Source organism: Mustela nivalis (genome assembly GCF_964662115.1).
Source record: "Mustela nivalis genome assembly, chromosome: 12".
Classification (NCBI taxonomy): Eukaryota; Metazoa; Chordata; class Mammalia; order Carnivora; family Mustelidae; genus Mustela; species Mustela nivalis.
Genome location: NC_139031.1, coordinates 94,253,027 through 94,266,868, shown reverse-complemented (window position 1 = coordinate 94,266,868; position 13,842 = coordinate 94,253,027). Strand labels below are relative to the sequence as shown.

The window sequence follows — 13,842 nt, the reverse complement described above, 5'->3', positions numbered from 1 at the left end:
TCCAGATTTGAGTTGTTTGCAGCTCCCCACGGACCCCCATGTTAGGGGGCAGGGGTCCTGTCCCAGGGCTGACACAGTGCCCCCATCAGCACCATAACAGCGCTCAGCAGCCATGAAGGAACCGTCTATACATGCCTCCTCCGATCTTACCCGTGGCCCTGTTGATCCTAGAAGCCGGGATTCCTCTGTGCCTAAGGCTGGCTGCTAGCCTCTGGGGACCTGGCTTAACTTCTCCGTGCCCACTGCCCTCATCTTGAAACGAGAACCATGACAAGGTCATGGTGGAGACTAAAGGAGTTGCCAAGCGCTCAGAGCTTCACTTATGACCCTGAGCTGGGTTGTCCCGAGGACTGCTGTCAGCAACCGCCACCCCCACCCCCCCACCCCCCACCCCCCACACCCCAGCCCCCAGCACAGGCCTCGCTCTGCTTCAGGAGCCCGCCAGGGGGCACATTTGCAAGATCCCCCTGCTATGTGGTCCTCACCGCTTTCCGTCCTGTGCTGGGTTCCAGATTTCTTTTTTTTTTTTTTCCATTTTTTTTCCCCAAAGATTTTTATTTATTTATTTGTCAGAGAGAGCAGAAGAGCTGGGTGAGGGGCAGAGGGAGAAGCAGGCTTCCCACGGAGCAGGGAGCCCAACGGGGGGCTCAATCCCAGCATCCTGGGATCATGACCTGAGCTAAAGGCAGCTGCTTAACCAACTGAACTGCCAGGCATCCCTCTGTTCCAGATTTCTTGACCTGGCTGCGTTGCCTGCCACGTAGTCCTGGGACCTGTCCCTGCAGAGGTCCCTTGGGCTACCAGCAGGGCTCTGCGGTTTGTGGTTGGCAATCACTGGCTTCCTGGGCTCCTGTAGGTCGAGCAGCCCATGCAGCCCGAGGCAGAACAGGCCAGTCATGGAGCTGATCCGTGACAGGCCTGGGAATCCCACAGACTCCAGAGCCACATGCTTTTCAGACCACAGGTTCCTCTGAGTTAATAATGGTTGCAGACACACAGCCACTGGGCACAAGCTATAAATCCCAAGCATTTGGAGAAGCCTCAGCACTTTCCAGGGTCCTGCCCCAGGTGGAAGGTGTGGGGCAGTGCCTGCCTGCTTCCCAGGCCGCTCCAGGGCCACGTTCCGCCACGGTGCACCTGTCTGCAGCAGGAAGTGCCTGGGAGCTAACTAAGCTGACAGGAGAGCGAGGGACAGACCAGCTTTTCCTGTCGGACAGCCCGGCATCCAGGAAGTTCCCGGGTTTTTTGCTGGGATGGTGGCTTCTTTGGAATGAAATAGCCCATAAGGCAGATCTTTGAGGTGGACAACTGAGGCGTGTTCCTCCAGGAGAGGGGGAAGACCCCCCGGCCTCTCAGGGTTCTGCATGGCAGACGCCCCCCCACCTAACCCTCCACGCAGGGCCAGCAATTCTTAGCACTGACTGCCCACCCCATGAGTCATGGGACGCTGGTCTCCCAGAAGAAATTTGGAAGAATATGTCTCCTGGGAACACTGGAATAAGGGGTGTGTGGTCACACAAGAGTGCAAAACCCAGTGCTCCAGTCTCACGGGGCCCATGGTGGATAGTCCCATTTAAAGGCTCTGAGAAGTCCTGTAGTAAAATAGAATACCTTTCTGCCTTTTTAACACAGGACTTTGCCGTCCCATTTATCTAGTTTCCGTCCTAATAGTAGAGTGCAGGCTCTTTGTCACCTGGATTCTGGCATTAGGGCTCTTCTTTCCTCCTTCCTAGGGTACAGGAACGAACACCAGGTGTGCTTGTGGAAAAGCAAAAGATTTCTACTTCTTTGTGCTACTGGGATTTTTATGTATTTTTTATCCTAAAATAAATTGGTGTCATGGGAAAGTTGCCAGCGTCTTACAGTGACCTCCTGTGTGCGTTTTCTCCGATACACCAGCTGCCAATCCCGTGGCCCGTCTGCTTTATCATAGCCTCCCTCCCTGCCCTTTCTGTCCGAACCCTTTGGAAGGTAAGTTCCAGATAGCATGATGTTTCTTGGATCCTGCTTATTTTGGTAGAAAATTTGTAAGAACAAGCACTTATCTTCTATTTAACCACAGTACTCTTGTAAAAATTGGGAAGTAGGGGCACCTGGGTACTGACTTACTTAGGTAAGCATCTGCCTTCAGCTTGGTCCTGATCCTGGGGTCCCAGGATTGAAGCCTGCATCTGCCTCCCTGCTCAGTGGGGTGGCTGCTTCTCCCTCTGCCTGCCACTCGCCCTGCTTGTGTTCTCTGTCTCCTTCTCTCTTTATCAAATAGATAAAATAGAAAGATAAAACCTTGTTTTGAATATTGGGAAGTAAACATCCACGTAGCTCCTACACACTTGGTCCGGTTTTGCCAGTGGTTCCTCTCACATCCTTCACAGGGAACAAAAACATCGTAATTCTAAATGCTCCTTTGGGGGCGCATCTCGTTAGCCTCTGTCCTTCCTGGACACGTGTCACAGGAAGAAGCCGGTTCTTACAGAGTGCGTCTCGGCTTGGGTGCCTCCGGGTGCTCTGGGGCTCAGCCGGGTCACCACTTTGCAGGAGGGGACACAGAGTCCCCGCTGGCTGGGCAGAGTCGGTGTCTCGTTGCTGGTGGTGTTGCCTTGGATACTCAGTGGTGATGGTACCAGCGGGTTCCTCTAATGGACGGTCGCTGTGTTTCCCTTTGTATCAGCAAGTGCTGGGGGTTGGTGGTTGGATAACGAAAATTCTGTTTCTCATCAAATTCCATCTGCTGATGTTTGCACCTGTTGACGACCTTGTCCTTCATCAGTGGGAACCTGTGGCTATGGCCACATAGTGTCGGGCTCATCATTTCTTCCTGCTTATTTAGCTTCCCTTCCATTTTAAGGAAGAGCTCCTTCTCCTCCTCTCTTAATTTACTTGCTCATTTATTACAGTATCGAAAGGTACTCTCGGATTCCTGTTTTATTCTCTAGGTTATAATCTGTAGGGTCTGATATTACTACGATGCTGTATCCTGGCTCGTGGCCCTTTGAACTTTGAACTTCATGACTTTCCGGCGCATGTCGTTCTAGCTGCAGTGGTACACCTGCCCAGCCATGGTGCTAGCATGCTTTCAGTGGAGGATGATATTCAAAAGCCCGTCCTCAGGCATCCTGAACTGTACCGTCTGCAAGGCTCTCTTACCCTCAGGAGTGGGGCAACGTGTGCGTGTGTGTGTGCGCGTGCCCATGTGCAAAGATACAAGACCACATCCCAGGTCTGGATTTTTGAAAGTGTACAATCAGCTGATTTTTTCCATCCCCAGGCTTTTTCTCCTCCGAGACAGCCAGAGCAATCCAAAGGCTTTTGTGCTCACGCTCTGTCATCATCAGAAAATTAAAAATTTCCAGATCTTACCTGTAAGTATGGAAAACTTCTCACTGAGCCTTGTTGTTTCCTGGGTTGGTTCCAAAGGCAATTTTCAAACGCCAAACTAACCAGACCTGCAGGTCGTTAAATATCAGGTCCAAGCTGACCAGAGAGCTGCTTCTCTGAGTCCCCCGATAGGTTTGTGTTTTGAAATTGGGAACACGCCTCCCAGAAGTCATCAGCTGGGGAGTAACGTATACGGTATACGGAATTGACATCAGATGTTTCACATTCTCAAGTGATGAAGTCTACAGGTCATAACGTTCCTAAACTCTTTCCTGTGGGGCCCCAGCCCAGGCCATGTTCTGCCCAAAGAGGATGGTGAGGTCTTTTCCGCTCAGAGATCCACTCTGTCCAATAGCAAAGAAAGCTCTGGGAGGCCCACACCTGGCGGGTCTGAAGCTTGCTTGAGCCCAGGACTTCAGCGTCTCGGGAGTCCCTCAGGGATGGGAGTGGGAGGATCACAGGGGAGTCCTGTTAGCTTTCCGGGAGCCTTCCTGCCGCGTCCCGATGATGCTCTCGCTCTGCCATGAGACAGCGGAAGGGCAAAGGCATTTGGTGGTGTGCCGGGGGCCAGGCTGCCCTCATTGCACAGAACCTTCGGAGCCAGCCTGGGACTCGTCGCCCGAGGAGCAGCGCTTCCTTCCCTGTTGGCTCTGTCTGGCCCCGCCTGACGTTATCACTCATTGTCTTAGCCTCAAATCAAAGAAAACCTGTTATATGGCGGGCGGAGTGGGTAATGCCATTCTCCCCGATAACCCCAGATTCTGGAAGCCTCCTAGGGATAGTCGCTACAGACTTGAAAGCCAAAAATCTTGAAAACGGGGTGCACTCGTGCCTTCAGCTGTGTTTTGGAGTCTAGAAGCAGTTCTGAGTTATTAATCAGGAGAGGTTTCAGACTGCCTCTCTGTACATACACGTTCCCACCACAGTGCAGTCCTTAACTCTCTCTGGTCAGACCAGCCTTAGGAAGGTTGCTGCTTCTGGAAGGTACCATGCGGTCCCTCCATGTTGATGGAAATGGCTACCTGACACCCACCATGGCAGGACCTGGGAAAGCACTGCTGGTTCCTGCCCTCACCGATCCCTTGCAGTGACCCCATAGTCGCACTCTTCGTCCCCAAGTGTGAGACCCCTAACTCGGCACATGTCCTTGTGTCCTTCTAGTGCGAGGATGACGGGCAGATGTTCTTCAGCCTCGACGACGGGAACACCAGATTCTCTGACCTGATCCAGCTCGTGGACTTTTACCAGCTCAACAAAGGCGTCCTACCTTGCAAACTCAAGCACCACTGCATCCGAGTGGCCTTATGACCTCACACTCACTCTTGGCTGAGGACGGGAGCAAGCTGACACTGGAACAGGGCCGGGGGTTCGCGCATCGCCGAGAGCACCCGTCTGTTCTGCACCCCGGGGAGCGGGGTCCGTCGGGGCCCACCCGCCAGGAGGGACTCGGGGTTGTACTCCCGCAACAGTTAGCTGCTGTGGATCTGACGGGGCTGCCTTCCCCCCGCCCCAAATGCCGAACAGGTCGGGGAGGCAGGAGAACGCAACTGCGAACGGGAGGCAGACATCTGGACGGATCGTCTTGGCTGGGCCACGTAGGAGCGAGAACCAGAGACACGTAATTGGAAATGAACTCTTGCCCTGGAATAATCTTGACAATTAAAACTGATATGTTTACTTTTTTGTATCGATCACTTTTTGCACTCCTTCTTTGTTTTCGATATTGCCCTCGGCCCCGGTAGGAGGGGGTATGGCTCCTCCGTGCACGCGGGACGCGGGGGCCGTGGGGAGGAACAGTCTCCAGAGACCGAATCCAGGCCCCCAGGTGTTTCCAGGTCCCCACCCTGTGCAGGTGACCGGAGGCGGATCCGCTCCCAGGTAACAAACCACCCCAGCTCTCCCCAGAATACTTGAAGAGTTTTTTGTTTTGTTTTGTTTTGTTTTAAAGACACAGGTGTTACCCGTAGTAGGTATTGGGCCCCTGGTGTGGACGCAGTCGGGCACCCCCATCTGTTCGTCACTCCCGTGTGCACAGATGCCCCCTACACCTGTTACATGTGTGTCCTTCACAGTTCAGGAGGCCTGGGTGCTCTGGAAAGCTCGCCGGCCCATCGCACGGCCTGGCTGAGTGGCCTCGCCTCTAGTGGACATGGGGAGCGTCCCTGGGACGCCCCCCGCCCCAACACCCAGTGTCCACCGCCCCCTCTCAGCTTGTTCTAGAATGATCTCTGCCTTACTCCCCACCCCCCACAGCGGCTCAGGCTCTTTCCTGGCCATCTTCCCTCCACGGGTTAAAGGATCAAAAAGAAAAATGGCACCTGCTTGACTGCCAGAGGAGGCTCGAGGGTTTCCATGGTGACAAAGACGTGAACATAGAAAAGGGCACGTCTGCTGCCTGGCATGGACAGGTCCTCACTCGATGACCTCTGTCCTGCTGAAAAGCCCCATGAGCCGGCCCAGGCGGAGGCCCCCCTTGGCGGGCTGGAGCTCAGAAGAGTCGGGTCAACACAGCCCTGCTTCCCCCATGGGGGACTGAGTCACACAGTGACTGGTCTGCCCCCCCAACCCCATCCCTGTAGCTGAGTCACCAGGTGTGACAGGGTCTGCGGCTTTACCTGCGGTCTCTGCAAAGCAGAAAGGTCTCCCCTGACGGGCCTGAGAGTTGAGTCACCATGTGGGACTGGCCCCCCAGGTGCCTGCCTCTGCCCCACTGCCGTGCCCCCAGTGAGCGTGTACCCTGACCTTCGCCGGTGGCACTGCTGTGCTCCGGGACCTCCAGGGTGTAGAAATGCTGTATTATAGTTTACAGGCCTCACTCTGCTCGTTCTCCACGAAATGTCTACTTAATGCAAATGCAGAAGTTTTAGTAAAACGTTTTTAGCCGTAGATGTTCCATCGCGTTTTCTTGGTTTTGTTGCCGGTTATCTCAGGCCCTTGCAGGTCAGTCAACCCCCAGGTCCTGCCTGGCTGCCGGCCGCAAGGGCGCTGCCCCTTGGAGCCGGTCTTCGGTTCCCGTTACACATTTTTCTCTCCACTGATAGGAAGTAGAAGCAGAGAGCAATGCGGCGATTTCTCTTTCCCTGTGTGTAGACCTGGAGGATGAGGCTCTCACGCCCCTCTCCGCTGGATGGCCAGCCTCCACGGCATCTCGTGCTTGTAAACATGCATTTTATTTAAGAGGAGCGGGAAAGCCGGACCCTGACTCACGGCCATTGTGTCGCTGGGTTGACGACGTCTTCGGTACCTTCCTGGCCGCGGTGAGATGCTGGGTCCAGGGTGGGAGCCCCTGGGCCTGGTGGCTGGGATTCCACCAGAAGCAGCCTGTCGCTCGAGGATATGGGCGCCTGGCCTGACCAACCAGGGGCGGAAGGATGGTTGGCTTTTATTTTTGTATTTAAAATGACATGAATGTAAACGGAACAGCTCAGGGTCATTTTGGAGCCTGTTGACTTTCTCTCTCTCTCTCTTTCTCTCTCTCTCGCCTGTGATTTTCTTTTCTCAAAGGAAAACCCCACATAGCAGCCTGGACTTGGTTGGAAATACCCAGCCCTTTGGGTACTGGAGTTGAAATGGGTGATCTCTGGTAGCTTAGGTCTTCGAGCTCCGGAACATTGTTTTGTTCACTAAACCTTGAAGAAATGCGTGCCTCAGTCTAGCTGCTTTGTCTTCTCTTTTGTGCACTTAATGCCTGACAGTCTGACCAACTGAGGCAGCTGTCCGGGGTGGGGGGTTCATGAAGTCCCCGGGCGAGTTCTCGGTGCCGGTGACGCAGCGGACATGTGGACGGTATTAGGGAATGCTGAAGGTATCACGAGACAAAACCTTTATTCCACATGCTTTGCCCCTTTCTGGACATAGCTCTGCGGCTTGTGAACCTAATTGTAAACTTTCAGGTATTTTTGTACAAATGAGGGACTGATGTTCTGTTTCTTGTAATTAGAAATAAACATGACTATGGTGTTCTTGGTTTTCCGCTGCCCCTGTGTCTGTGTCTGTGTTTGGGAACACTCCAGCGGGCCCGCACCTGAAAACCTTTGGAGGTAACATGGATCTTTGTGCTGGTTAGTCGCTAGTCAGAGAGGAGTTGGTAAGTGACACGCGGGTCACACGGCTCCGCATCCCTGCTGCGGTGACCTCAGCCACCTCTTCTCCTCGCATCTCCATTGCAAAGTGATGCAGAGGTGGTCCGAGCCCCACTCAGGATTTTCAAACACTTTAAGGAACTCACAACCAGTTTGCATTTGAGAAATCCAGGGGCGTGCTTGGTGCTGCAGTGGGACCATGACTGTGGGCTGGATCCAGGTTTTCTAGCCAAATAAACAGGCAGGAGGATGGAGACAATGGATGCCCCCATCACGGCTTCCCCAGGGCCTCCCCGAGGGACTGACTTGTCTCCCTGCCTCTGGTCACACACGCTTTCCTGACAGATCTCCCAAAAGGGCACATGAATTGGCGATAGGACATTTTTCCTTTGGTGCCTCTCTTGCAGGTTACAGCAGTGTCGTTCTGGGCTGTTCCCGGACTTTTGTTCTTTGATGTTAAGAGGGGTGACAAATTCTCTCAGAAAGTACAAACCCCGTTGTATTTTAGGAATATAGCTGTCCGATACCATACTACAGGCACACACACCCCTGCTTAAACTTAAATTTAAATTTTCTTTTAAAAAGAAAATGAAACATTCAGTTCCAGTTCCATGAGCCACATTTTCAAGTCCAGCACAGCCACAATTGGCTGGTGGCCGCCATGATGGACGATGCGCATCTAGAACGTGCCGTCATGGCGGAAACTTCTGTGGGTCAGTGCTGGTCCCAGGGACTGACAGGGCACGCCTACATTACAGAAGTGGGTGACGAGATCGAGGAGGATCCGTCTCTTGTGTCTGGTTGATGCTTTGAGTCAGCAAAGCTCAACCTCAGACCCACAACTAAGCTCCCCAAAGTCACACCTGCGCACCCACCACACACATACATACTAGCTTCCCCTTTGCCATGAGAGAAGGACTGTCCACTGCCTTCATTTGGCTTTGGCCAAATGGTTATAATGGAATGACAGTGGTTTCACATCAGAAATATATATTGTGTATAAAACTCAACCGTGTCTGCGTAGCCCAACCTCCAAATGCCCCCTTGTGTGGAGGATGTTTCCCAGTCTGATAGCTGCCGGCTCCAGGAGCAGATTTCCCGGCCTGAGCCAGAGGTGGGAAGGTCCATTTTCTATGGCCCAGATTAGACCTATTGGTGATGCTCTCTCCAGACAGAGGGTAGCTTTCGTGTCCGTATTTGCACATGAGGACCCTGAACGTAAGGACACACCACATAGGTCCTCCTCTGAGGACACAGCCTCCTCTTTCCCTGCGGGAGTAAGAATGGACCATGACTTGCTTCTTGAGAGATGGTTCTGCACGAGCCATCACACGACAAACGGGGGAGCACTCCTGGTGCTGTTCTAGAATTCCCACCCACTCCCGACGGAGTTCTGTTCCTGAGTAAAGACAGGCGTCCTGAGGAAAGTACTGGGGGCTTTTCCCAGACCACCGGTTCCACAGGTATGCACCTCTTGGCCTCTTTTTTAATTAGAGGGAGGAGACGCACATTATTTTTTATTTGGTGTAAAAAGTGAAGCGGCCTTAACATTCTGTTACCGCACTACTTTCAATTCTGCATCCGATCTGACCGTGCTCTATCTCCGAGCCGGTTAAGGTTTTTTCCTGGGGTGATTTGGACGTGGATGACCTTCCTCAGTGCCATCTGAGTCCTGCTGTAAGTCCTCCATGACCTTCTCTCCCAAACAGGCCTCGGGATGACCCAGTACAGAGGCGTTCCTGGCCTCGCTCCCAGAGTGTCCGGTTCAGTGAAGACAGAGGGCACCATGGGGCCAGGCCCCACGTGACTCAGAGTGGCTCCCACCAGCAAGACGATTTCGCAGGCTGTCATGAGAACAGGCCACATTTTGGGGGGAACTATATAACACTCCTGTAAAGGGACACTAGGGAATTCAACCTACCCTTTCGTCAGACTCAATCTTCGGAGCTTTGAGGCTCCATGTCTCCAGGCCCTTCTGAAGTTTCTGGAATTAAGGTCTTGCTTGGACGTGGCAATAAAATGCTTGCTCCCAGGCCACTACAGGTAGGCGAGATCCTCTCCAGCTCACTGTGGCTCCCGGGATGTATGGGGCATGCCTCTGCTTTATTTTTATCCTTCCTGGACCCATCGGAGCCTTGTTGAGCTCCTACCTGGAGAGTTATTGGTGGGCTGTTGGGAAATGTTGAGGCTAACTTAGAAGTCCTTGCAGCTGCCCCTGGGAGCACCCCCCAGGGGCACCCTTGGGAGCACAGGACCAGCATAACTGGAAAGGCCACCGGTGGGCTCTGGCTCTGGCAAGACCCAGGCAGCTGCCCGTGCTGCCACCTGTGGGCCCCGTTCAGCCCTACGGTGCAGTGCCAGAGGCATGAGGTCCCCACACTAATGTCACCCCTCCTGGGCACACCAGGCCACTCACTCTCCCCACTGGATGGGGCGGGCTCCAGGGTGCACAGCTGGGTCATGGGAGTCAGACCTGGACCCCATCTCCCGGGTCTGTGACGGGGCTCTGTCCACTCTGCCGGGTTGTCATCCACATTCCCCTGCCAGAGCCTAGCAGGGGGCTCACTTGGCAAAGACAGAGCTTCCCGCCAAGGCGGTGGGTGGCCATCTGCCCCCACCACGCCAACTTGAACACCCCCAGGGGATTCCCACCCCCACCCCCCCATCCTGCCCTCTGCTAGCCTCCGCCATCCCTCTCCTCTGGAAGACGAGCCACCCACACCGACTCTGTCCACGTCCCAGGGGAGGCTACAGCGCCAACAGAAACAGCTGCCTGTAATGCTGTAGCTTGACCGTCCTCTGTTTGCAATGAGAGGATTGAACAGCACTGGGCCACCAGTCCCCGGGCAGGGCTCCAGCGCTGCCCTCAGAACCCGAGCTGGAAATAATATTGGAAACGAAAGCAAGAAACTCATACAAGAAGAACCACAAAGAACTGGGGAACCTGTGACTCTTGCTTTTTAGTTCAGTACAAAAGAACTATAGGAGTGACTGGTGATCTGTCGGAGTTGCCTTCTCAAGTTTTTCCCCACCGTTTCATCCTCAGTTTTAGATTTTATGAATCTTTACCAATTTTATTTTGCTGAGAAGAGAGTATCTGTAGTTGCTTTGAGGCTTGGATGACAACCTGCGGTAAGAAACGTGTTTCTTCTGTGACGCTGTGCGCGTTATACACACGCAGGATGCAAACAGAGCCTTGGACGTTAGTATTTCCTTTACCAGGTACAATGCCCCCCTTTTCCTCTGATTCTGCATCGTTTTCTAAAATGCTGATCACAACACCTTCAAAACTGATTTCACGATCCAACAGGGCTTTGAGAGACTGAGTAGGAGAAGCCCGATGTTGGAAGATACACAGCTCGCAACTCCACGGCCTACTTTAAAGCTACAGCAAGCGTTTTTTAAAGATTTTATTTATTAGAGAATGAGTGGGGGGAAGGGCAGAAGGAGAAGCAGGCTCCCCGCTGAATGTGAGCCTGACATGGGGCTCTATCCCAGGACCCTGAGATCATGACCTGAGCCAAAAGCAGAGGCATCACCGACTGAGCCATCCAGGTGCCCCAAGACTGAAGTCACCTGAGTGACTCAGTTAAGCGTCCGACTCTTGATTTCAGCTCAGGTCATAATCTCAGGGTCCTGAGCTCCACGATCAGCAGGGAACCTGCTTGAGATTCTCTCTCTCCCCCTGCTCATGCACTCTCGCTCGCGCTCTCCACCCTTCCCCACAAAAGACTGTGCATTACTGGTGAAAGAACAGACCCACGGAACACAACAGAGAGCTAGAAGTAGACCCCCATCAGGAGAAGCAGCTTCTCGTTGGCAAAGGAGCAACAGCAACACAGTGGAACAAAGACGGTCTCTTCAGCGGTGCATGGTGGAAACACCGAAGGTCCATGCTGAACAGCGAACCTGGACGGAGAATTCACGCCCTTCACAAACACCAGTTCAGGTGGGCCACAGACCTGAATGTGAAATGCAAGATTATAAAACCCCTGGAAGCTAACAGAGAAGAAAATCTAGAAGAATAATATAGCATTTGGTGGTGACTTCCAAGCCACAAAAGCAAAGGCACGGTCCGTTCCCTGAAAGTAAGGCTGATATGCCGGACTTCACCAAAATTAAAAAAAAACAAAAACCACAAACTTCAGCTCTGCCGAAAACACGGGATCTTCTCACCCTGCCCTAACCTACGTGGCTTTTCCAGAAAAATCCAACTCTGGTCCCGACGGTATGACTCCTCCTATTAGGGCATCACCTGTGACCCAGGCAACTATAACCCTAAATGAAAAGGCCAAATATTAGGGATGAGAAATGGCATCAGCCCCAGAGATGGTCCACTGGGAACCTACGTGGGCCTGCTGCTCTGTCTCATCAGGAAGCGGCCAGGGCTATGTGGTCTTGGTGGCTCCAGCTCTCCGGGGCTCGGAGCCCTATGGTCACGCCTCCCACCACTGATGAGGGAGAGGCCGTGCGTCGAAGGAACATCGTAGAGTTGTCCAAATGGACGTCCATGCTTGGTGCCATCTGGAAGCCAGAGCTGGAAAAATACCTCATGAGCATCGTGGCTGCTGTAAAGAAATGTGGATGAATTTAACTGAGTATGAGAAGGTTCCTGTTGGGGTGGAATAGGTCCCTGGTGTTGGCTGGGCAACCTCAGGGTTGGCCAGGGTCCCCACCATATGCAGCTCTTGATGACGATGGTGACGACGGTGCCATGTCAGCCACCGGACCGGACTCTCCAGCTGCAGTCGGGCATGTGCTTTGGCTGGCTAGTTTATGCCCCCTTGTCAGGCGGCCCTTCCTTTGACAGACACCTTTCTTGGGGTGTGTGCTTTCTTTTAACAAGTCCGGGAAACATTCTGTGTTTCTGCTGCACAGTCTCAAAGCACTCAGGTTCTGTGAACCTTCATGGACTCAGAACAGTTTAGAAGGCAGGGCCTATGTAGCCTCCCCAAGAGTTCTTACTGGGGCCTCAGCTGGGACTACGGAAAGTGTCAAGTCCCGGCAGATACGGAAGTCCATACACTTGAATCCAGACCAGAGGCTGTGGCTTTGAAACTCAGTAGGGAACAGTGCAGTGTAGATGGGACTTGCGACTCACCTGGGGGGACTTATGGGATACACCCAGAACCCCACTCCCCCAGTGAGGTCCGGGTGTCTACAAATCACAACACCCGAACAGGTTCTTCAACTCTAAGCTGCAATAGGTTGAAAATGTCTTCTCTTGGGAAGCACGAGTTCACATGATAGAGTGAAAAGTACCGAATGTTTACATCCTTTTATCAACAGACCTCCAAAGTTGACATGTAAACACAGTACTTTGCTGACACAGATTAATGCTGTCCATTATTTGTCACTTCTTGAGCAAAGAGCAGCCAGCTCCTGTGACTTGGCCATGGGCTGTCCCTGGTCATCTGCACAGGCTCTGCCTATGTTCATTTAGGAAAGTGAATACTACCCCCCAGGGGAACATCCTGTCCCATCTCCCAGCATCCTGAAGCCATGCTCTGCCAGGTGTCCACAATGTGGCCAGGCATTAAAATTGTGCCCTGTGCTGGCTTCCTCCCATCTCTTACTTCCCCACCCTCCCCGGATTTTCTGTAGTCACAAACAAAATAAACAACTTGCCTTTCATCTTTGTCTTAGGATTAGCTCTGGAGGGAACCCAGACAAAGACGGAGATGGGACTGGAGTTAGGCAACAACATTCTGTACAGGAAGACTTTATTTAACATTATGCATTAATGTTCCTCTCACTGTAATTTTTCAAGGTACCAACAAACGATTTGAATGTTCCTCTTGAAACAGAAATATGTGAAAGTAGCAAGGATTTTTTTTGAAAGATTTTATTTATTTATTTGACAGGGAGAGAGATCACAAGCAGGCAGAGAGGCAGGCAGAGAGAGAGGAGGAAGCAGGCTCCCTGCTGAGCAGAGAGCCCGATGCAGGGCTCCATCCCAGGACCCTGGGATCATGACCTGGGCTGAAGGCGGAGGCTTTAACCCACTGAGCCACCCAGACACCCCAAGGATTTTTTTTTTTTTTAAAGAAAACTTGTATGGGAATTCTTGCCTTTCCAAGTATCCTAGTTCCTTTTAATGTGATAATGTTGACATAAGGAACCATGGGCAGAGAACTGGACAGATGACTCAGTAGAAGAACCACAAGCTCAAGAATCAGCAAGACGAGAGGAGGACTTTTGCTCCAAAATAATGTTGGGAGAATTGGTTTACCAGTTGGGGGGATATGTTAGAACCCTGCTATCTGCGTCACTCCCATGTAAATTCCAGGGGGAGTGAAGATCTAAGAGTAAAAACTCTGAATGCATAAAAATACTACAGAGAAATAGGGGTCCGTGTGTCTACAGTTTTGAGTGGACGAGACGC

The 13,842-nt window shown here is 52.6% G+C and overlaps 1 protein-coding gene across 11 annotated transcripts in view; it reads left to right on the top strand.

Moving 5' to 3' along the window:
• Window positions 1-7,343, top strand: part of GRB10 (growth factor receptor bound protein 10) — a 172,045-nt gene extending 164,702 nt beyond the window's left edge. For 10 of the 11 annotated variants that reach the window (XM_082692791.1, XM_082692785.1, XM_082692789.1 and 7 more), the window contains 2 exons: window positions 3,266-3,359; window positions 4,537-7,343. In XM_082692791.1, the coding sequence (XP_082548917.1) occupies window positions 3,266-3,359; window positions 4,537-4,683 (241 nt within the window). In that variant the 3' untranslated portion in view covers window positions 4,684-7,343. The remainder of the gene's footprint in view (window positions 1-3,265; window positions 3,360-4,536) is intronic. The other variant, XM_082692787.1, reaches the window with a different exon arrangement.
• Window positions 7,344-13,842: the final 6,499 nt, after the last annotated feature.